Source organism: Lagopus muta, chromosome 1 (genome assembly GCF_023343835.1).
Source record: "Lagopus muta isolate bLagMut1 chromosome 1, bLagMut1 primary, whole genome shotgun sequence".
Taxonomy (NCBI): Eukaryota; Metazoa; Chordata; class Aves; order Galliformes; family Phasianidae; genus Lagopus; species Lagopus muta.
The window spans coordinates 70837020-70861685 of NC_064433.1; the positions used below are offsets into that span (position 1 = coordinate 70837020).

Genomic DNA, 24666 nt, shown 5'->3' on the forward strand with positions numbered 1-24666 from the left:
AGGTTAAAGATACACACTTTTGAAAAACAAAACAAAAAAAGCCAACAAGAGAAAGGCAGATTTTTCACCCTCTTCTTTCCCTGAAAAACAGAAATCCAACTGAGGCATTTTACTAACATAACTTGAACTGCTTTTCTAAGTAAAAGCTCACAGGAATGAGAGTTAAACTGCGCAAACCTTAATGTCTTAATGCCATATTTACTTATACTGATGCACATAAGTATTCGTCTTCCTTTCAAGCACTTATAGGATTTGCTTTACAATTTCAAATCTATTTCAATTTTTCACTACAGGTATGAAACTCAATTACATTTTTCTGTAGAATTGCTTTGAGTTTGAATAAATTTCAATTGTTTCATTTAAACACAATCAAGAGGCTTTCATTTTAAAGCAGAAAGATAAACCACAACCATTTTGATAGAATTTGAAAAAAAAAAAACTTTGCAGAGAAAAAGGAATTCTTTTCACTCCAACACTGCAATTTTCTGTATTTAATGCTGTGCAAATAAGAATAGTTACCTTAATATGCTGGCTCTTTACAAGAAATAAAAATAAATCTAGAATGTATAGCTGAATGAATCTTGGGATTAATGACAGATAAGGTTTTCCTAGAACTTCTCTGACACACAGAAAAGTGTCTGAGAACTGATGAAGTGGAGAGGAAAAGTAAGAGAAAAAATATATGCAAAGCCACTTGGGTACAGTTATGCAAATGAGCTTATCAGGATAACCAAAAGGCTTCTCCATTGTGCCTGCCAATTAGGAAATAACAGTGATGGACATATGCAGCTCCATCTTCCTGAGGAGATGCAGCTTTAGCCTGCATTGTTGGCAACCACTTTGTGAAAGGAGATTAAAAATTCTCTTCTTTTATTTCTTTTAAAGAGGTTGGCAGGGATGCTAAATGAATCCTGGACAGGGCAAGCACTGTGATGATATCCCAGTACTATTTTTTCAATTTCATTGGTATTTTAGCAACCCAAAGGAGCAAATGGATCACCAGGCTTTGACAGGGTAAAGAAATAATTCCACATTTCTTTGAAGGCTTCACAGAATTTTCTGTATTGGCATCTCTCCATCCTGACTGCCCCTCTGAAGACAGAATGGGAGAAAGAACACTGCCTGCTGCATAGCCAAGCTCTACCTACCCCATCCAGCTGTACTGTCCTCTTTTTTTCATCCTTTATGTTTGAATCCACTCTCACTTATCATTCAGCTGAGTGGAATAAGCTCATTGTGATATTATGTGTCTGTGAAGACTCTGTGTGTACCTGAGTTGTCTGAAGGCAGCCTGAAAGTTCACGCTCAAGAGCTGATTTCTGGATTGGATGCACACCTCAGGGGTGTGTTAACACCTCCAGTGTTAGCTGGTTTGCTTTAGTTACTGCTCCCCAGACAGAAAGGATGACTGTCTGAGTAGTGTTAAAGGGTGAAAAAGAAAAAAGAAATAGTGCAATCTTTCTGTAGCTTGAAGCAGAACTGCATGCCAGAGTGGGAACCCCAACATTTTGTCTTTTTCTTTTTGCCACTATGGTGGGAGAGGGAGCAATAAAGCCCTGAGTGGAAGAGCAAGATTTGTGGGGCTAACAGTCAGCAGCAATGTGTGCATTGGAGCTACCAGGATGGAGTAGGCTCTGAGAGAGGCATTCCTCAGGAAAGCTCCTAACCAAAGCTCCCAGCCTTGAAGGTCTATCTTGTTGCAAAAGGTTGTACAGAGATCAGCTAAGATCTTACAGAACGGTCAGTGAACTGAACTAACCAGCGAAAGTTTGGTGCTGGGCAACTGTGCTCCCTCCATCCCTGTTGGGGTCAGTGCTGCATCTGCCTCTGTTATCAGTGATATCTCTGTTATCAGCGATAACTTCTGCAAAAATAACAAAAAGGGAATTATGCCTCAGAAACATGATACTTTGTGTAACTTTGCCCTCAATAGTGAAAATCCCTTCTCTGGACAGCAAATGGAAAAGACAACAGTATGCTCACATACACAGAAAAATCTCAGTGTGCTCTATCATGGACTCTTTGACCTTATCAGTGCATATAAAGTCCATTCTTTAAGATCCCTTCTTTGTTCTGAAGTTTTCAAAATCTTTTTTTCTTCAAAACTAGTTCCTATGTGGAATTTTTAATACTCCCGACTGAGAACAACCTGTTTCCCTGTATCATTCTTCTATGTTAGCAATTGCAGTTGCTACAAGGATGCTTTTTAGTAACAGGGGAGGCAGTGAAGCAGCACTTGTTATGCACACCAGCCCCTCTCATACACACAGAGGCTTACATATTTCTGGAAGAGAATGGAAAAACAGAATAATAGTGCTGTGATTTTTTTAAATTATTATTATTTTTTATTCAAGCATGCTGCTCACTTTTTGTTTACTTTCTGATGACACCAAGGTATTTACGTGCAAACAAAAGAGACTCCTCTTGCCGAATCAGCCACCTCCTCCTCCTACCTGGTTCCATCAGCCAAGTTGCAAAAGCATGACTGTGACAGCACTAAATAAATAAGGGTGAGGTTAGCCTGGGAAAAGAAAGCTCCTCTTCACACTGTATGCACACTTTAGAGGTTCAGGGTGAGGGAAGAGAAAATCTGGAAAAAGTTCTGAACGGGACATCAACAAAACATGCTATTAAAGAGTCGTCACGCTTTCTTTTGAAGATTAATTTTAAAGTCAAGTTGTGTTTCAGGACCTGGAAATTCAAAAATTTGTTAAGGCTGGGGAAGAGGCAATACTGGATGGGAGCTGCCCATTGCAATTGCTTCTGAGGAATGTATAAGAAAAAAATACTATAATTTGCTACGGAATAGAAACCTTGTTCTGAATTTCCATTGTTTGATTGTCCAAACACCTGGATAGCAAAGGCATAAATCCTTTCAGAAATTGCATTAGACAGAAAATCTGTATGGTGTCAAACATGGGGGACAGTGTATTCATGAACATACAGTATTTGAGTCCATATGCTCTATGTTTATTATCTGCCAGAGTAGTGTGAGACATCTAGAGTCTGCAGATTTTTTCAGGGTTTCACGGATAATTTTTTGGCAGTTTGCATTCTCTAATATCATTCTGTGTGAAATTGCTGAAGGAGAGACTTCTACCTCCCCCAAATTGACAGTGTGCCCATGTCTGCATTTCTGTACCATGCTGTCAGTGCTAAGGCAGTTGACCCCAGTCACATGAAAAAATAAAAATCATGTTAATAAGCAAAGCATTTCACAGGAGTAGTGTTCCACTTCTAGCTTTCTAAGGAAAAGACTGGAATGTCATCTTGCTTTGCAGTGATAACATTAGTTTAGTGAATTATGTAATGTAGAAATTGTAGAGACAGGCATGAAGAGTTGGGGCAACCTAAAAAGTTAGGCTAGAAGGCATCCATTTTTAAGACAAGCTTTTCTATCTTTCACTAATATGCATGTTTGCTTCTTACCATCTTAACTTCTCTCTACTCCCTTTGGTCCCCGCCATCTCCTTCTCATACAAATGCGTGCTTTGATCCCCAGTCTGAGAAGCTTATAAGCAGTTGAAATCTGGATTTGACTCCTGTGTTCTGGGTATCCACAAACTTCCATCCTGCTGATCTAATATGGAAGAGCTTTTCCAAAAATTGCTCTTGCTAGTATGGTTGGCAAAAGCAGCTTTTATGGGTGCTTAGTTTACAGCACAGAGAGAGGAGATAGAGGCAAGCGTTTCTTAGTAATGCAGAAGACACTGCATCAGAGATGGCCAAATTCAGACAAGTCCAGATGTGTGACCAGTAGATTCAAACAGTGACTTTTTAATAAGATGTTTCCTCTTGTGCAAGTTGGTTGTGAATCAGTTTTCCCAGGAGAACAGAAACTCGAGATGATTTGGAAGTTACGATACTGAAGAATGAAGCTAAACTGGTTTGGACTTTGTAAACCAAGCAAGTTGTGAAGGATTGGAAGAATAGAACAGAAATGATTACCTTATAGAGAGACACTTCCGTTGCATTCCTGACTTTAATGTGTGATTGTGAAAGTGTTGAGTTTTTGTGAATAGAAATTGTATGTGAGCAGATATACCTACAAATCTGGATTTCCACATCAGGTAAGATATGTAATTTGACAAGCATCCGTCATAGAAGTGGCTTAAGTTTGCCAAAACAAAAGGAAATGCTACTATGAAAATTGTAATCAGACAAGTTGATGAAAGAGTAATTCAGGTATATTTTCACAATATCCACTTAGTATAAGAGCACATGGAGATTCCAGTAGTTTCAGTTGGTTCCCAATGGGACCAGCATTGTCTGCACACCATCATATTGTTCCCTTCGCTTGTGCATTTGATTCCTTTCCTCTCCTGTCTATTTATATTGTTATGTTCTCTAGGCAGGGATTTCTCCTTTTTAATGCTAGCAGGCACAACGCTAAGCAATGTGCAGAAGCCATCAGATGTTACAGTGTGATGTCATTAGAATCTTTCACAATACTTAGACTAGGAGAGATAGCCATGCTGCTCACCCTCCTCTCCTTTCAAAAGAGGAGTCACTTTTGTTAGTGGGACTGCAAAGGGTAACTTTCATACCCCTCTCTTCTGTCACTAGTTGGTCTGACCTCGGTTGGATCCCTGATTTGTGCTTAGGGACATATGTCCCCATGCTGGAGGCTCTGGGACACCGAACTGTGGTACAGAGAGCCCCTCTTGAGATGACACGGGTCTCTGCCTCTCACATCTGCAGTGGGTTTCTGGAGGTAACAAGCATAGGGATGGCCATTCTTTGTGGGAAATGAAGGGTGGAAAGAAGGGCAGAAAAAGATAGCTTCACTGATGTTGAAGTCATTTGGTGTCTCTACTAGCACAAAGACTTTACAAAGTATTAGCAATTGGGAAGCAGTGGTGCTATCAGTTGCTCTAATTACAGGGTATGCAGTTTCTACACAGCACCTTTACCTTTGTAAGAAAACCAAAAAGCAGGATGAGATAGAACTTCCATGTGAATTATGCATTTGTTTTCATTCTAAGTTTGATCCTCTACTGAAAGTGCGTAAGTAAATTATTTGCCTCTGTTGATATTGCTGTAATTTTTCCAGTCCTGAAAGCAAACCTTTCTCAGTGACATCACCAAGATTAAACTCAAATAATACATTTTTCTATGACATATTGTGTTCTGTAGAAATACTGGTTGAAGCATTTCCTCCCTTGTCAGTCACTACTTCCAGCTGTTACTCTTTTTGTGATTTGTCACTGTCTCAACTGGTTGTGTTGACCTGGTAGTGCAGCCTTGAACTGTTATTGCAGTTGTGCTCTTAATCAGCCCAGAAAGCTGATCTGGCAGATGCCAGTGTACGTGTCTACTTACATACAGATTTTCTCTCTCATCAGAACCACAGTATAATCTTATCAATTTCACTGGGCACATCAGAGGAAGTGGGCAAAGAGCTGCCACTGAGCAGTGGCCTGCAAGGAGCTTGCTTGAAGGACAGTGTAGTGAGTGCTAACATCCCAGTGTTGAGGTAGAAATTACCATCTTTGTACCAACTCCTTTGTACTAGGTAGAATAACAGAAAAATGTTCTGATATCCCCACTTGAGGACCAGCAGTATTTCCATCAAGCACACTACTCATTCAAGACACCTGTGAAGCTGGAGGGGTGAAACTGAAGTATGTCCTTTCACTGTTATGGGTGAGCAGTTGGCTGATGTGTTGACCCAACATTATAAGTAATGGGGTTCCATAAGGCTGGTGACCATTCGCTAGCAGAGTTCTCCAGGGCTCCATTTTTGGGCCAGTTCTCTTTAGGGGTTGGACTCAATGATCCTTACTGGTCCCTTCCAATTTGGAATATTCTATGATTCTATGATTCCATGTATTTCCGAAATCTCAGGCTCAGGCACATAGCTGTCCGATGTGCCCAAGAACTTGCTGAAGCCCTGTTACCCCCAGACCTCCACGTGAAGTAGCTACTATGGGGTCAAGTGGCTGTGTTGAGCATGCAGCAGATGTTCAGGCCCTTGTGACTGGCACCCTCGAGGGCACCCCAGAGATGGCTCCAAGCCATCTTTGAGACAAGCAGTACAGCAGCCTGGCTCCAGTCTGACGAGCCAGCAAACGAGATCTTGCATTCCATCCTAATTAATACTGATTGCTGATCACTTAAACAGTGTTCTTAAGCGGTCCCAAATAGAAGTAATGTCTTAACTTCCTGTGACTTCTGCAGAAGCCTGTTTTTGGAGGGGCTAATATGAAAAGTTAGTGAATGTGCTGCCTAGCTTCAGAGCAAGTAGGAGTTAAACCCTGGAGAGGAAGCAATTCTTAAACTGCAGCAAAGATAATCATGATAATTTATCATCTGATAATCAAAGAGCACACACTTAATTTGTTCTCATTATCAATGTATTTCAAGCACAAGTACCTTAGTACAAGAAGCCTGCCTATGCACAGGCAACGCTTGAAGGGTAGAGGTAAAGAGCCCCATGAAAATGCAGTGAGACTACTTCTGTATGGGAAATGTGTTATGGTGCAGTGTAGAGTCCATCCCCGTGGCTTTCTTATCCCCCCTGCATGTGGAGAAGGATCTTTAGCACATAGGAACATATATGTTCTATATATATATAGTTGTTTTAAGCTTCTGACCTTCCTCTAGGACAGCAGCATCTTCTTGAAGAAATGACTGACAGTACATGAGAGCTGCAGGGATTTGCTTCATTAAGGAACCATCAAGAAGTAAAGCTAAATGTGGATGTTTTTAACCATGTCGAAACTCTGGCTTGCAGCATCTTGGGAGCTGAAGGTGTCTGCAGCGCACTGAGAGCAGGTTTTTACCTGCAAAGCCCAAGATATGGCTCAAAACTGAGTACAATATGCAGTCTCTAGAGCTGAAATTTACACCATTTCCCCTAGTTATTTAATATTTAATGTTACCTGAAGGCAGGTCTTTCTGTAAAGCACAGAAGAGCTAATATACTGGTGGATTGAAGTAGTCTTTTATAGCCCTCCTGGATTAGGAGTCTGAAAGGGACAGAGGCACCCTGCATAGACAGAGATCCAAAAGTGAAATCAGTTAAGTAAATGCTGTTGGTAGATTTTTCGCTGTGCTTTGCTCAATGGCTACAGGCAAAGTAAGCCATAGGGCTGGCTGCGCTGCCAAAATCTGCTTTTCCTGTAGTACCACAAATGCAGCTGCAGCTCTTGAGACTGGAAGACCTGGTGCTGAGAAGCTAACATGTGACATCTTGCTGTCACAGCTTACGCTGTTGTGTAGTGAGGCTGGCCTCACGTTCCATGGAAACAGCCTGGAAAACATGCTCTTTTGTATACGCTCCCCCCTCCAACTCTCACAATCGTGGTTGAGTTAGAAAACAAAGTCCCAGCCAAAATTCCTCAAGGGAATGGGACGCAGCCTCATCACGATGTGAGCCTCTGAGAACAAAATCTCCCTGTGAGAAGAAAGCAGCTTCTTAATACGGGAGGATTATGATGTTTTGCTGTGTTGGTGGTGATGTTTTGCTGGCATGTGAGATTGAGATTTTAGAACTTTCCGCTTGATTCAGCTGCACAAAAAGGACTTCCTGACCTCTCTTCTGAAACTGTAGAGTCACCTATAAGTTTGCAGCTGCTGGAAGATCAAAGTAACCTCGCTGATATTGGGTTAAACCGATGAATTACAGAAAGAACCATCTTAATTTTAGCAACTGCACTGATTGTTACTAGCAACTACTTCTTCAGCTTTTCATATCTTTCTGTAGTGCTGACAGGATGCACAAAAATCAGTAAAACCATATGTAGGCCAAAATGAGCAAGATCTATTTATTTCTAATTACTTACAAATTCTCAGCACCCCAGCCAGGGATCCAGGCTGTATTATGTTAAAAAGAAAACAAAAAAACAAAAACAAAAACAGACCAGACTCCAGTGTATTAACAATGCATTCTAATACATTTTTGAGTGACAAGAGTTTGGAATTAAAATTACTGTTGCCTGAGTAAGTGCCACAGGAAGTAGGAAGGAAATGTTTTTCTGAACTAAAGGTGTGATGATGCTTTATATTTGTCCAGTTGTAAAGAGAAGCAAAATATGGTTCCTAGATTCAATTCCTACCGTAACAGATTTGGTGTAAGGGCAGGTGTCCAATGATTTTGTGCCTCACATCTATAAGAAAAAGATACAATAATCTAATCTGTCCTCGGTTGAAAGGCACTGTATAGTGTAAATATACAAGTGTTATTAGTAGTAGTATCCCATGGATGAAACAGTTACTGTAGTCAATATAGGAAAACTTTGAAGAATCATTTTTAGGTCTGAATTTTGACCTAGATTAAAATGAATTGTTTTAAAACAATAAAGAGGTGCTGATAAATAAATTAAACTTTTAAAAATCCCCTACATTTCTATTTGTAAATCCTCTTGCTTCTTGCAGCATGATTGTTTGAGCTACCTAACCCGTGTCATTGTCAAGGCTCAGCTAGTTTTGTTTAGGATACAGTTTTTGCACATACAAGGAAAAAAGCTACAGAAGACATTTCTTTCAGATCCTTTTGGAAGGGAGCAGTAGGAAAGCAATGTCTGCTGTATGGAAAATGGCCAAAAACTGGGTGAGAAGCAGTCAGGAGTGGATTAAGACTATAACTGGGAGCAGATCCAAACCGACATTTCCCCATTCCCCATCCCCCTGCCAGCTGTTTTGTTGCACGAGCTGCTCTGATAGGAATCCCATGGTCACCTGCCCTCTGACTGTGGTCAGCAGAAGAGTGAGGAGAAGAGTCATCTTGCACTCAGGCAATTTTTCTGCGTGTGGCAACTGTGCTAGCAGCCACAGTCAGCTGGCTGATGGTGTGCTGGCAGCATCTTGCTGACTCTGTCATGCTCTGGCCCTCCCCAAATGTGGTACTCAGATGCAAAAAAGCCAGCCTTCATTCCCCCCTGGAAGGAGTGCTCTTGCTGAGCTTCTAGGAAGGTTTTTCACAAACACTGCAAAAGGAAGCTGGAGTCATTCTGCATGGTTCTTGAAAACTCTTGGACATGGCTCATGGAATGAGTGCCTAGAAAACAGGCTGGTCTTTTCATCACCTCTGGTTGCTTGCGTCTTTGGCTGGTAGCTTTTCCCTTCTAGAGCTTAAAACAGTGTCCACTTCAGCACATGTATCAGCACCATTTATCTGGACTGATTTGCACCAGGAAAGAGATGCATCTTGCATGAATTCTTCATTCAGACTGTGGACTGCCTGTCAGGAGCATGTGGATTGTGCCTGCATTACAACACTTTCTGCAGCTGATCCCATACAGGGGCAGCTCACAGAGGAAAGAGGGCTAAATCCTAAAGGCTGATTTGTCTGCAAGTAAACTCCAGATGATGCAGTAGAAACAGAAAGGAGGGGGTGTCCACAGTGGGTCAAATACTGATTTCAGTAACAGGAAGTGCAGCATGACTGACCTATGTTAAATGACTGGGGCTGTGCTTAAAGCATTATTCTGACATCAGTTACAACTCTGAGGACTTCAAGGAATTGGTCTGCATTGTTCAGTGACTTTTCTGTCTGTTCTTGGGGCAAGGGATCTTAGGTGTGTCTGAGTAATTTTGTGTAGGATTTTGCTAACCGGTATCTGAAAAGAAAAAGTTTGGCTATGAAGTGAGAAAGAATATGTTCTTCGTGTTAAATCTCACAGAGAATGGCTTTTCCATTCTCCTTTCACACTTAAATTGACTTCAGATTTTGTGGGTTTTTGCACCGGTGACTTCATCTGCCATCATTAATCAGTGAGCTATCTCAACCCAGCAAGCTAATTTAAAGTACTGCTTGTGCATTTGATCAGCAAATGCAAACCGTGTGTAATGTCAGCAGGTCAGAAAAGGTGATGGAACATGGGATTTTCACTTCAGTTCCAGAAAGGGCCATAGTTGCTTCCAGGAAGCTGAGCTTGGCACTGGGTGTGGGGACTTGAAAAGATTTATTTCACCATATAAGAGCTCAGCACTTGATCATTCTAATCAAGCATTTTCCAATCAATATGTTTCTTACAGGCTTTCCAAAGGCTGCATTAGAAAAGCAATTTTATTTATTTTATGACCCTGAAGCCCTAAGGGATTAGGGTGTGTCAACTTAGCAAGTCTCTGTACAGGCAGTGAGAAAAGAAGGGCTGGGCCATGGGGAGCAATGTTAGCAAGATCAGCATGGCAGAAATCTGTCCCTGTGCCTCATCAGGCTTGTTTCTTCGTGCACAGGGTTCGTAAAGCAGACACTGTGCACAAGGCATTGCCTCTGGTCCTGCTCCATCTCCTGTACCCTGTTCAGCAGGACAGCAGGAGACAGCTACTCCTTTTATTTCAGATTACTACTGAAAAAGCTGTTTCACACTCTGTTTCCGGAAGTATGGGAAGTTTCTTGTCATTCTGATTACAGGCAGTTCTATATCTTTTAAAAAGACATACAGAACCCACTGAGGTGTGTCTTCCTGCCCATCACATGACTTCTCTGTTCCATATCTGATCACTTTTTTCCTTAACAAGGCCTATAAAGGCGCATTTTCGTCTGCTGCCATCCGTTCCCCTTGGTTTGTACTCACTTCCCCAGTAATTCTCTTCAAGGATTAGCCATGAGTAAGCTTTCCATGCTTTTCTACCTTTCCTTATCTCTTGGCCTCCAAAATAGAGCCAGCTTCCTACTGTAGGATGAGGCAATCTCTGTGGGCCAGCACCACCAAATGTTTTCTGCTACCGCGCTGTGTCATCCACATGTCCTGGCTTAGGGACACTTATGAAGGCTGTCCACATGCATGGAAATAGCTGAGCACCATTCTGTAGCTCATTCCCCAACCCTGAGGAATTTGAGTCCTCAGCCTGCCTGTCTTTGCCTTACTTAATACAGGCAGCGCTAAGCGTCTGCAGAGCACCTGGTGGTGGGAGCCTGGCAGCGCTGGTACTGAAGGGAAGGGGACTTGTGGTGGAAGATCAAGCAGGGACAGCATGAAATTGCACTTTGGTGCCTAAATTGTGCTTGAACTTGAAACTTCCTGCGGCACTATCGGCTCTTGGCTGCTGAGTTCCCTGCTGCAGCCCATCCCAGGGAGCAGCAAGACTGGAGGAGGGGACCTCTAAAAGTCTCTTGGGCAGAGCCTGGGAGAAATATCTGAATCTAATTGTATGTCTTTCCTCCAGACCATGTTGCCTTTACATAGAAATGGAGAGAAAAACAGAACCTCATGCCCCCGTCTTGTTTTTCATGTAGCAGCATGTGTTACGCTTTATGGATAACATGGAATAATATATTTAATTAATAACAAAAAAGAGAGTTTCAGTTCCAAATGAATTAGTTGGTAGCAGACATGCAAGTCCTCTGAGCTTTCCCAGCATCATTTTTCTACTAAAGACTCAGGCACTGTCCTGCAGTTGGAGTCAGCCTGCCTGCTGCTGCCAGTGATGCTACATCTGTCCCTGAGTGTTTAGAGCCAGCTGCTGATATGCATGTTCTGGCCTCTGTTGTTTGCCCATCTGAGCTGAGTAGCTTTTGGCATGGGAGCAAGAACAATCTTCTCTGCCTCCAGGAAGCAGGGATAAGAGGGTGGAGGGGGTGGGGGGCTGTCTGAAACCGTTCTCACCTTATCCTGCCTGACAGCTAACCAGGCGTATGCACGGAGGGCTGAGGTGGAACAAAATTTACACAAAACTCACTGTGATCACTGTTTCCGTTGTGCGGGCTACAGTACAGCTGCGTCCTCATATCGAAACTAAAACATGACAGCAGCTCTCACTTACTGTACATCGCCCTGTGCATTGGATTCGTGTCGTCAGATTGTTCCAAAGTGAGTCAAGGTGAAAACAGCCCACAGTACGTTATGTATGCTTCACATCTTGCATGTATCTGCTGTATCTATTGGACATGCAACACACACTGTGAAATACATATCCTCTGTTCAAAAGGAAAGAAAGAGATATTAAACAAGGGTGCATCACAAGATTCGAGTTTGCCTCCATCTTACCTGAAGGGCTCCCTGTTAAAACGGGAGTGAAGTCTTTGGAGGCAATGATCTTGAACTCCTTTTCAACATACCAATGCATTCTGCTGTGTGCATGTATGCATGAGCACTTAAACACATGTAAAAAATTTTGCTACCTACTTGAAGTAGAAAATGTAGATTATTCCACCAACCCCTCTTCTTTGTGCTTGTTTTTGCTGTGTAAGAAGATAAAGGAACAGAGGGTGGATTTCTTCTGTGGTCCAGTCTGTACCCTGGAGTGTAAGAACTGATCACCCTCCCCATTTATAAGCTGGCAGGTGCAACAGGTACTAGAAGCAGGACTTCAGGTGAGAAATAAGCAACAGAAGCTTATAATTTGCTAAGACACCTGTGCTCCAGCCTGCAGCATTAGAAAGATGAGCATAAATTTAGCTTGCTTAGGGAAGTTTAGAAGTTTTTGTTGTTGTTTGTTTTTATGCAGAGAGAGAGATTGAGGGTGGTAGTTCTCTCTAGATTCCAGCCAGTAGAGCAGTGATGGAAATGGGAACAGTGTCAGGTCGGACTCTCAAGTCAAAATTCACCGTCCAAGATCTGTGGCTCCATCAGCATCTACTGCAAGCAGCAAAACCTGCCTGCTGCTCAGGCGGCACAGCACTGTCCTCGTTTTGTTACACAGCACTCATTTTTCTCACTTTATTCTGATTGGTAAATATCTTTGTTAGTTCAAGACAATGCTGCTAGCTTTCACAGAAAAGAAAACAGGAGAGATAAAAAGAGCCCATTTTCCTCCACAGTGGATATGACAATAAAAGATGGAGAGGGGAAAATAAAAAAAAAACAGTATCCAATAAAAGAAAATTTATATAAGCAGGATTAGTCTTTTCTTTCACTGAGAGTGCAGAAGAGCATTTTGAGGACCTACTGATACGGTACGCTGTGCTATAAAATCTGTTCAGCTGCAGAGCCAACCCTCTCATTCCCTTGTTTTCATAAACCCAACAGCTTCTTTTTAAGAAAGGGCAAAGAAGGTGGCATACAAGCTTAGCAAACACGGTACTGCACATGAAAGAATTATTTTTGAGCAGTGGTTTCTGAAGCACTTTCAGCAGCACTGTTCTGCACCCCCATGAAAGCTGTGACAGAACTGATTCAGCCTCACATAACAGGTGGGGGAATAGGCAACTACAGAGGGCTTTTGGGGAAATGAGCTTCCTGGGAAGATGACAGGGCAGGGAGAGAGGAAGATGAGAGCAGAGGCAGTCCACCTGGGCATAAGTGGTTCACGTGTTTTATAGCATTTTATATCTTCAAAACACAATGCAAGCATTGAATTAAGATATTACCCCATGGGTGGAGGGATCTGGCTTCTCCACCCACTCGTTTTAGTACTAGCCAAACTGAACAAGAAAGGCTGCATGCTGTTTGTCCTAGGTCATACTGCTTTTTGGCTTTTTTTCCTTTTCCTTGAAGTTTCTGTCTCTCCTTTTCAAAAGCTGATACCCAGCGGAAACCTGGTGGGCATGGTGAAGTTGTATCCCTTTGGAGTCACCAGCATGGCACACCTATGGCGCACCAGAAGCCCTGCTTCTGTAGCTTATTTGGCTGTTCTGGGTCTAGTGCTGATCAATAGAAGCACTTTATAGACATGATACTTCTATATTAATTTAACAGAAAGCAAAAATACACAGACAGCATATAGGAAATTATGATCAGTGTTTGTACAGGGAGTGATTTTTTATTGTGTTGTTATCAGTAAGGGTGCATGCAGAACACGTGTAGTTATCACTCAGCTTTGTCCTTGGCCTGATTTTCCTAGTAATGTTTTGTTTCTTGCCTGATCTTGTGAAGCACGCACCAAAACTCCAATTAAATTTCCACATTACAGTGTTCTTCTGGGCAACTTGCTGCTTGTATGGTGTGGCAGATGGGGAGGAAGGTGGGAACAGAAGCCAAATGTGAACATTTCAAGCTCTCCTCAGATGTTTTTTTAAACCTTTTTATATGTTATGGTCTGGCTCTCACTTAGTTCTCCATTGCCTAGCTGCAGTGTGCACCATGTCCAGCAGTAGCCTAGGGTTCACAGTGTGTTTTCTGCAGGAGTGACTCTGTGCTCAGCAAAAGGTGAACCTCACTCTGGCATTTTAGCTTACATTTTGCACGTCTCTGAGAAGATCTTCACCTGATTGCACTCTCTGCAAAAAGGAAGGACCTATAGAAAGCTCTGACCTCGGTAACTAGCGGCTAATTCAATAGGAGGAGAGAGTTCAAGTCCTTCATAAACTCTATTTCTTGTGTCTTTTTTCTTGTGCACAGTGCTACAGGGGTAGTTGAAGCCATTGGAGACTTACTGTTGCCATGCAGACGCCCCTTCCTTTGGTCAGCCCCAACCGTTCCTTGAGCTTGATCTCGGTTCTCACTCAGGATCAGATTCAGTTCTGTGTGCAGCTGTGGTCTGGGGCTTTCCAAAGCTGCTGCCTGGGAATCTGGTGTGGCAGCAGAATGCAATTCACTGCATGTGACCTCTTGCTGAAACAGAAAACAAGATTGCCTATCTGCAGAAGTAAAAAAAGCAAAACAAAACAGTACAAATCTCCTGGGTTTCTTTTCTGACTTGGTAAGACAAGGGTAATCAGATTTCATAGAATGGTATGCCAGGAAGGAAATTTCTTCCCATGTGCAGCATACAATCAGCCAGGTGCAAGATGAGGAAGGGAGGTTCATCTTCCTCTGAAGCATAAGGTATTAGCTCCTGCCAGAGGCTGTGTACTGGAGATCTGGTATGATCAGATATGGCAAATTTTACGTTCCTCTGCGCAGCGTGAAGCTTTCATTTCTACGCAACGATTGTAACAAGTCAAACAATGAGTCATCCCACAAGGGGGAAAAGGAAAGAAAGCTTTTATCTCCCAGCAGACTGGAGATAATCTGCTTACCTAGGTATAAACAACTCTTCACCATGCTGCCTTCTTTCCAGGGGAAGAAAGCTGTTTTAAATTCATCTGTAAAACAGATACTGAATTGTCACACCTCCCAGGCCTTTCTGCCCAGGCCCAGTAAAGATGGCTGGAGGGGGCATGCAGGGAGGGCACTCCTTGCTTCTGTGAGAGGTTGCACAGTGAGCATGGAGGGGGCCAACAGCTTCGTCTCCTGCCTGCTCTGCACCTCAGAAGGAACAACTGGGGAACAACTCCATCCCACAGTGGAAACCTGGAATGAAATAATGTCCTAGAAGGGATGTTGAGGCATCTTCTTTTCTGGGATGCCCAAAATAAACCAGGATATCTAAACTAATGAGGTATTGCACAGCCCAGTATTTAGCGTAATCCTGACATCTCTCTCCCACACCTTGCCTGGAGACTTTGCATGTTACTGCGAGGGGAGAAATGGAGATTCTGTGGTATTTGCCTATATTCACATGCCTTGTCTAATTTTATAATGCAGTCTTGGTCTCTTCCTGGTGCAGGTCTGCAGCCCATTTACTGGAGCAGGGATGATGTCGCACAGTGGCTCAGATGGGCGGAGAAGGAGTTTTCCCTGAGGCCAATCGAGAGCAACACTTTTGAGATGAATGGCAAGGCTCTGTTGCTCCTGACCAAAGAGGACTTTCGATACAGATCTCCTCATTCAGGTGAGGAATTCTTATGGAAGCTACAGTTGAAAGGAGAGAAGAAACTGCAAGAGGGTCTGCAGCAGACAAAGGAGGATACAGAATCATGTTTGTTAGGGTGGGCAGGGCAGTGCAGCAGAGAAGGGACAGAAACTCTTATACGAGGCAAAGACAGAAAAGACAAGAGGGAAGATTGTAGGTAAATTTGGGTGTAACTCCAAATCCAAAGATGCAACATGTCTCTTATTAAAACTCTTCACTGAACTCACAGAAAGCAGGGTTCTTTGGCAGCATTTCATGGCTTACAGCTCTTTTCCATAAAGGCTTATCTTTTTGCAGACCCAACTACAGCAGCAAGTTAATCAAGTGCCCGAACCTCTTAAGAAGCTGACATTAGCATTCTGTCTCACAGCTGGCTTGGCTGACATGCTGCTAAGAGTGACTGCAAAATTCATCCCTGGGGAACCTTTTCTCTTTTTTACAGCCCTCGTAGGTTTTACTTTACTTTACTTTTCTCTCATGTGCTTGAGGCTGGCCCAAGGTAGAACACAGATAGGTGTGAATCAGTTGGCCAATTGCTCAAATTATGTCTTCGTTTATTCACACACATGATTTAGAAATGCCTATGTTGTCTTCCTGTACTTAGATCCCCTGCAGTCTTTCTGCTATGGCTTTACAGTCAGAGTAAGCCTCTGCCCTCCTTTGTCGGGGATGTTTAACTAAATATGAGTTATTAGTTCTATACAAGAGTTATGAGCTTTTTTTTTATGACCATACATGTTAAATATAAGGTTTACTCAATCACGATAGATGATCAAAGTGTTTGGACTAAGTGGTCATGGAGCTGCTGTTACCAGGCTTGCAGCACAAGGCTCACTCAGTGCAGAAGTACAGCTGGTGCAGTTTGGCTCAGGCTGATAAACAAGGAATGGCATTAATTCTGCTTCTAGCTCCTTTGTGACTCCCTTGAATGCATCCAACCATCCTCCTGCAGAATCTGCCTCTCATACTATGGCTTATGCTTATTCTATACAAAGTTTTCAAAGCATGTACTTTAAACCAAGAATAATTTTTATAAAAGGAAATGCCAAACATCTATGTCTGTCACTAGTATAATACAGTAGTGAAAACTGATGCCTGGAAAGATCCTTTGTTTTATTTTGGTACTCATTTTGAATGATTTCATTGCAAAAATTAGCCCTGCTTTAAGGCAAAAGAAGTATTGAAAGTGGGCAAGGACTGTAAAGGACGACTCTGCGTAACTTATTTGTTATTCTCCTTATCATACCAGTGCCCTGCTGCCTACCAGTTATTTCTCTACTCTTCCCTTTGTGTGTTGTGAGGGCACTTGAAATGAGTAGGATTAAAATGTTTGTTGGCTGGAGATAGAGTGTTCTCAGAGAAGAGCCTCTGGCTTGCAAATCCACAATGTGCAGAAGGTTAAACTCTTGTTTACCTAAATGGTTAGAATGGCCCCTTCCCAGCTCTTTCTCTCCTCTTTCTTTCCAGGTATTATTCCTCACTGATAATAAACATTTTAGAGGATATCTCAGTCAGCCTCTGTAAATGTAAATGACTATAGGTAAAGTATGCCTCAACGTTTCCCAGAAATAAACTACACGTGAAACGTAAGAACTGTGAAATAATATTTGCTACAGAGTTTAAGTTTTTCTAAGAGTGTAGGTATATAAAGGCTCTGTCCTTTCCATTCCTGGTAAAACCAGTAGAATAGCATCCACTCCTCCCAGTGATTGTACCAATAAAATGGGTACACAGCCACCTGCTATACACCGATTTAGCACTGGACCGGGAAGAGGGCAAAGGAGAGAGAGAGAGAGAGAGAGAAGAGACTTGTGTTTTTGTAACTAATACAATTGTGTCTTTGTGATGCAGAAGTGTAAATATGTTGTTAGGTGAAAAAAGAAAAATTTATTGCTTGGAGTGTTACAGTACTAGTTATGATTATGCCGCTGTTGCATTCAAAAATGTGAATTATGAGGTAAAATCACTTTTTAGACTTTCATGTACTAAACATGGAAAAGGTAACTGAGTTCTTCAGGCTTTGTTTTTAATTAGATTTTCAGGTGTTGCAGTCACTTCGTAAAAATGCCCTGAAGTCACTACGGAGACAGTGAAAGCAGCTGAGATTCTAAAAACAAAGGAAGCTGAACTGTGGGAAGCAGGATAGCTTTAACTATTTCATACTAAGACAATAAACTTCACTGCAAGTACAACATTGGCACGTTATAGAAACAGCAGCTGAATGGCACACGGCTTTCAATCTCATAAGAACATCTACTAACCCCACACATGCTTGAGAAAACTCTCCAGGAAAATCCAAGGTTTCCTAGTTGAAACTCTGTTAAGTACCTTTTCACATAATATGCTGCTGCTGTAGCTTGTTCCTCTGTATTATGAGGTAAGACACACAGAAGAGAGGAAATAAAATTATAAGCTGGGAGACTTTGTGCCCTATATTGTACCTTTTTACTTTGAAATGTTTAGCAAGTTACATCACACAAAACATATAAGTATGTAAATATTTAATGCAGATTTTGGAGGGAAGGCATCAGTACAAGATGGAATACATAAGAAGATACAAAATAAGCAGTTAATATTGATCTGCAGTGGTCACTGAAGTGACATGTTCCACTAAGGAGGGATATAACAATTCTGGTAACATGGACTGGGAGGAAAAAGTGAAGTACAGGCTGCTTGCCACCCCAAAAAGAAACAAGCCTTGGATTGAGTCATGCAAAAACATGATCACATGGTGCAGTACAATTCTGCAGACATTTCTGTAAAATAACAATCCAACAGCAACTAACAGACTATATTTACCCATACAGATCACCAAGTCTACTGCATTAAGTTCCTTAGTATGCATCGTGTCCCTCTTCTAATACTGCCTGTTGCAGTGAGCTCTCTACAGATCCTAGTGTCTAGAAATAACTGGCTTTGCGATCCTATTTGGGCTTTCCTGAAGTCCGTCTCAGGACGCCAGAAGTTCCTGTGGCAGCTGTGGCACTCAACAATCTCCAGAAGTTGTCACCACAGCAGGGGTTACATCTCTTCATTCTTTGCAGGTCTTTGAGCTTACCCCAAAGTAGCTTCTCAGAGTGAGAGTTCTTCCTCCTATTGTATTTCCTAGATTGGAGTATCACAGTAGCATACTGCCTTTGCCCTTGGGGCACTGGTGCTGCATGGAGAGGCTTGGCAAGATCTTCCTCCTTGCCCCATAAAGCCTGAATTGTTCATTAATTAAGGAATAGCACCTTGTTTGCTCTCAGCAACTCAGTGCATAATCACATACTGTGCATTTAAGAATTTTCTGTCCTGAGGTGTCTCTCTAAAAAGACTAAAGCTGTGATGAGAGAAGGTGGAACACTTGAAATATTGCTTACAAAGGGTGTGAACTCTTGAATGGGCACTTCTGTAGCCTGGAAAAACTGTATCAGGGTAGTAACAGCCACTTCTTTTCAATCTCCCATTTTTCCAGAGGTGCGACATGCTGCTTTTCTTTTTCTTTTTTTCCTTCTTTCAGAAAAGAACCTTGCAAAACAGTGAAATGCAAAGTTTTACAACAGACCTGTTTGGATATGAAAATAGCAACCAGGAACATGAATTAATGCATCAGATGGCTAAATGAGTCCTACTGTTTGTCTTTCAGGTGATGTTCTGTATGAACTCCTTCAGCATATCCTGAAGCAAAGGAAATCTCGTGTGCTATTCTCACCTTTCTTCCATCCTGGGAACTCTATCCATGCTCAGTCAGAGGTTTTATTACATCAGAACCATGATGAAGGTAACTGTCTTGTTCTTATAGGAACTATTATTATAAAATGGTGATTGGGTGACTGGAATAAGGCTGTATGGAATGTTGTCATTTTCTGGCTCCAAAGTTACTTAAATAAAGTTGCTGTTTGCCATTTGTCTCTGTAGCTGTTAACAGTGAGTTGGTCTAAGGAGCTGACTGTCTGTTCTCCATATATTTTCTATTGCTTTGTCCTACTTCCAAAGCTGCCTTAAAAGGTATAACAGATGTAGAATTAAAAAAAAAAAAAGTCAGAAAGTTTTATTGACCACATTGATTTGTTTTTCCTCACTATCAGTTGGGTAGACAAAGGTGCTTCATGGACTTTGAGTGTCCTGGAGATGCAGCTTGATGCAGTTGTTTGCAGAGCTGGAGAAAAGGCAATGTTAGAAAGGAATATTTAGCACAAAGTCACTTCAAATGACAGTGTCGTCACATTGTACTAAAGTCCCTGGCATTGAGCCCATCTTGTTGCTCAGCTCTTGAACTGGTTAAGCAACTCATTTTGAGAAAAGGTTTTTTTGCAGTTTTCTCCCATTTTTACCATCAGTAGCAGTATTTGCTTAGGTTATTAGTTACCCTCCTAGTAGTGTCCTTACACACCATGACTGTTACAGGTGGCGAAGAAAGAATAGATATATGCTTGTGGCATTGCAGATTTGGACTTCTCTTTATTCAGATATTCTCTTTATGCAGATCAGAATGTTTCCTTCCAATGAAAAGATACAAAGCCTAAGATTTTTAAGAGATCCCTTCTATGAAAGCATCAAATATACTTCTGTTGTTGATTTTTCAATAGAAAAAAAATATAGGAAAAAGTAGTGTTACAGAATTGGATTACGATTTCACTCAAGTTTGCATTTAACATTTAGATTCTTCAGCTTGATCACAATGCAGACGATCTGTTTTTTTTCTCCACAGATAGCTTTGTCCAGAGGCCTTCAAGACCATCCACAGAAGCAGTCCACCACAGCACCCCAACCATTGAACTGTTGCATCGTTCTAGATCACCCGTCACCAACAACCACCGTCCGTCACCAGATTCCGATCAGCGGCCACTGAAGTCCCCTATGGACAACACTGTCCGTCACCTTTCCCCAGCTGACAGGGTGCCAGGGGCCAGGTATCATCAAGAGAACAACCACCAGGAGCCCTATCCTCTCTCAGTGTCCCCGATAGAAAACAACCACTGCCCACCTCCTCCTGAGGTTCTTCAGAAGCCTTCCAGCCCTCGCCAGGAGAACACCAGGGTCATCCAGCTGATGCCCAGTCCTATCATGCATCCTTTGATACTGAACCCCAGGCACTCTGATTTCAAGCCACTGAGGTTGTCTGAGGATGGGCTGCACAGGGAGGTAAAGCCAATCAACCTGTCCCACCGAGAAGAGTTAGCTTATATGAACCACATCATGGTGTCTGTATCCCCTCCTGAGGACCATGCAATGCCAATTGGAAGAATAGCAGGTAAGTGACCTTCTCCAGGCTGTGCCAGGAAATCTTTGAAATCTTTCATGTATAACTTACCATTACATGTGTTAGTAGCTCCTCATTTCTTTTTGCCACACGGTGACCTCAGCAATTATTGGCATTCTGCAAGTTTCACCACATCTATAGTTTAGGCAGGTAAGTATGATTATAACAGTTTCATGACGGGTAAGCAAAGATGCAGTGACATGCTTGTGACCACAGAATGCGTAATTAGTACTGAAAACGTGTAAGTCCTGACATTTGCTGCCTCTCTACCCACTAGCAATTCATTTGTTTCCCAAGATACTTATCTCCAAAGCCTTCTCCTGCAAAGAGATAATTTTCCAAGAATTGCATTCCCTTTAGTTATGAGTTCTAGGCAGACGCCTTCTGTCGGTTGTATTTGAGACAATGCAGTCAAACTTGTTATTGCAGAGACAGTGGGACTAATGAAATCTCACCTCAGAGTCCTGCTTTGTAGGCTTTCCTGTCTTCTTATGCTAGGATTGTCCCTTTTTACAGAAACAAGGTTGCCTTTGTCCCACACAAACCACAGTCATTGTCTCACTTTTGTTATCGTAAATAACTGACATCATAACAGCTGAATCAGGAAGCTGAGGTTACAGAAAATGTTTTTTGTACTTGAAAGGGAACTGTAAATAGATAGGGAGAGTGGGAAGGGGAATCGAACCACTTCAGAAATGTGCTGAATGCCCCACTAACTAGTATGTCTTGAGGGGTGTAAATGCACACCATACACAACACACCCAAAAACATTCCATACATTTACATCAGCAGCAAACTAATACGATACTCAGCTCCTGTGGGCTGTTATGCATGTCTACGTGGGTACATTTTAAAACACCTTGTTCGTTTCAGTCCTTTATGCGCCTTTAACTTGTTACAGATGATGTGCTGCCTCAACTTTAATGAGGAAGATTTTGTTTTGAGACTTATCGCTCTGTATTCAAAAGTTACATACCTCACCAGCTAGTCACAGTCAAGCGCAAAAAGGGCTGTGATCCTTTCGTGTAATGGAGACATGAGCTATGAAAATTAATCTTTTGGAATTTTAGGCTGGCTGACATTTGTCTCTCTTCTTTTGACTTTTATTGCCCACTAATCTCAGCAAATTAAAATTTATAGCTAATTTTGTGGCAGAGAGGACTCTGTTCTGATTGCATCTCTGGAGTTTTCCTTCCCTTAAGTAGTGTTGGATAATCAGGGGAGTTGTTAATTTTTTTTTAGAATAAAACTTTCTCCAAGAATGGAAAGAATATCAGAAAAAAATGTGGTTTTGTTCTTTTTTCAGCTTTCAAATTTAAACCAAGGGGTCTTCTTACATAATTAGGAATCTTTGGTTTCTATATGCACTGGATCCACTAGCACAAGTTAGTGTTATTCTGATTGAGTCCTCATGGCTTCTGAACTGTAGCTGGACCCTGTGGGGGGGTTCACAGCCTATTTAAAAGCAGCCAAATGTGAATCAGTGAAAAAAATGTAAACAGGCTGTATTTCATACCTGAAGTCAACTTTGTGCTTCTGAATTCAATGGCAGCATAGCTAGGTCCAGTAGTAAGAAAACACATATCTTTCTACTTGCTTCCCTCCCCATCTCATAGCCTTCAATTTAGAGATCTTGACATTATATGTTTTGGTTGTATAAGCATTTCTTCTGTGTGTCCGTATAAATCTTTTTAGATGTTAGTGTCCTTATCTTCACTAATGCTGCTATAGTTAACATGGAAGCTTTTGACCAGCCGTGCCTCATTGCTTTGATTTAAGAGAATCCATAAGAATTACAACACATGGTTCTTAACACTGCAAATATACATCAGTACAGATGTATTGTTGAGAATAGCTTTTTAGAGATTACTGGCATTATTGGTATTATTTCCATTTTATGGATGAGAAATTCTGATGGGTAGAGTAATGCGAAAATTTACCAGTAATTCAGACACAGAGCTAAGTATTTAAGTTTACATGGGTGAGAAGAGAGCCTTGGCTTTCTGTTAACTATTTGCATGCAAGTGATTTTCACGGAAAGCAGTGATGAAGAGCAGCTACTAGGGAAGCCTCATGTGCTGCTGACTAAAACACTGAGCTCAAAAACATGTTCTATACCCAAATCAGATATTTTAAATTGTAAAACAAATTCTTCCTTGACTCAAGATACCTCACAGACTAATAAACCTGTTAACTTGGAGATAAAGTCTATTTTTAAATGCAGTGTGCAATTATTTCATGCTGAGAAAGAAAGCGATCTTTTCACCTCATGCTGTCCATTGTGCTCTGTTTTCAGAAAGTCAGTCACTAAAGCTGTGGACTTCCTGACAAAAGGAAAAAAAAAGAGGCTCTGGCTGTCAGACAAAATAATGAGCTTTACATACCAGTAAATAAACCTTACCTTTTCATGTAATATCGTTTCTTAAGATATTAACTTCACTGGTAACTCAGTTTTACAGCAAAGAGTTTAAAACTGAAGGCCTTGCTTTCATTTACTCTAAGGCCATTTCACCCTTCTTTGCAGTTAAGAGGCATAAAGTATCTTTACGTTACTCGGTAAGGTCCCATTTATTATTAATCAGTGGCTTGAGTTGATTTTAAAAACCCATGCTTAGCCATCTTAATACCATATGTGTGAGTCTTCAGTGTAACTTAGTCTGAGCTAGAAGTCATTAGACTTGGATGATCCAAAGGTGGGCCTGTATCCCTGCAAATATTCCTGGCAAGATTTAAGCTACCTAACTCAGGCATCAGTAGTCATCTATAGCTATGACATCATTTAAAAATAAAGTCATTTAAAAAGGGAGTTTAATAAAGCAGTGCAACAGACTATTTTCCCTTTGGAACTGCAAATTCAAAGCAGTGACAGTGTTTGTTGGTAGACAGCCTCTGACTTGAACTCTTGCAAGCAGACGCTCCATCTGGCTGACTGAAAAACCAGCCCTTCTAGGTTCACCCAGATTGTCTCAAAGCATTCCACCCTGTGGAAATAGAAAGACACATCTCTGTTTTTTTAAACACGGTTGTAGTTTTAATCAAGGAATTAGCTGTTCTTCTAAATGTGATTGAAATTAGCTGTTCTTCTAAATGTGCTTGAAATTAGCTGTTCTTCTGAATGGAAATTCCACTCTCTATGCACCTCTGACTAGAAGGGTTTTGTTATCAAGCATTTTAGGACTTTGGTATCTCATAAGGGTACTTTCCCAAGGTACAAGGACAGATGAGGGTTCCTGTGTTGGCAGATTTTCTGGAAGCATCAGGGCTGAGACATGCACAGCACTAGTGGTAGAACCACTGCCACCAGAAACTGTCTTTGCAGCCATGCTGAGGTTCTGCCCCCATTGCTTCCACAAGTGCTCTGCTGTTGACTTCTACCACAGCTGGCTGTCAACATACAACTATGTTTAGGTGTCAAAACTATATTTTTTAAGATAGCAAGATACACTTGAGCTTGCTAGAAGGAAGGAAAATGGGCACTTGACATAGCAGATCTAACCAGAAACCTGTTAGTTGCCTAAAGGGAGATAGGGGAATCCCAGCAAGAGGCAATTAAGGGATTATCCAGTTACGATAGGTTGGGTTTCACCCTTATTTTTATCACCTAGAAGTTAACTTAGAAATGTGAGAATGTAATGACGTGTTGCAAAATACCTTGCTTTTAATTCAGTCACTTAAAACTCACTGGGACAATTCTGAGCTTTTTATTTTGTGAGAGGAAATACTTTGCTGAACAGATTTCTGAGATTCTGAGATTTCCAGTTCTCCAGTGGTTTTCTTTACTAGTTTTCTGGGACAGAAAAGTTTGTCCATGAATCCAGGCAACCTGTGGCAATAAAACTTGGGTATTACACACTGTG

General features: G+C 41.6%; 1 protein-coding gene across 3 annotated transcripts in view; it reads left to right on the plus strand.

The window, feature by feature from the left end:
* ETV6 (ETS variant transcription factor 6) overlaps positions 1-24666 on the plus strand; it is a 132666-nt gene that overhangs the window by 84629 nt on the left and 23371 nt on the right. For all 3 annotated transcript variants that reach the window (XM_048952709.1, XM_048952701.1, XM_048952718.1), the window contains 3 exons: positions 15379-15543; positions 19193-19327; positions 20258-20800. In XM_048952709.1, coding sequence (XP_048808666.1) covers positions 15379-15543; positions 19193-19327; positions 20258-20800 — 843 coding nt within the window. The remainder of the gene's footprint in view (positions 1-15378; positions 15544-19192; positions 19328-20257; positions 20801-24666) is intronic.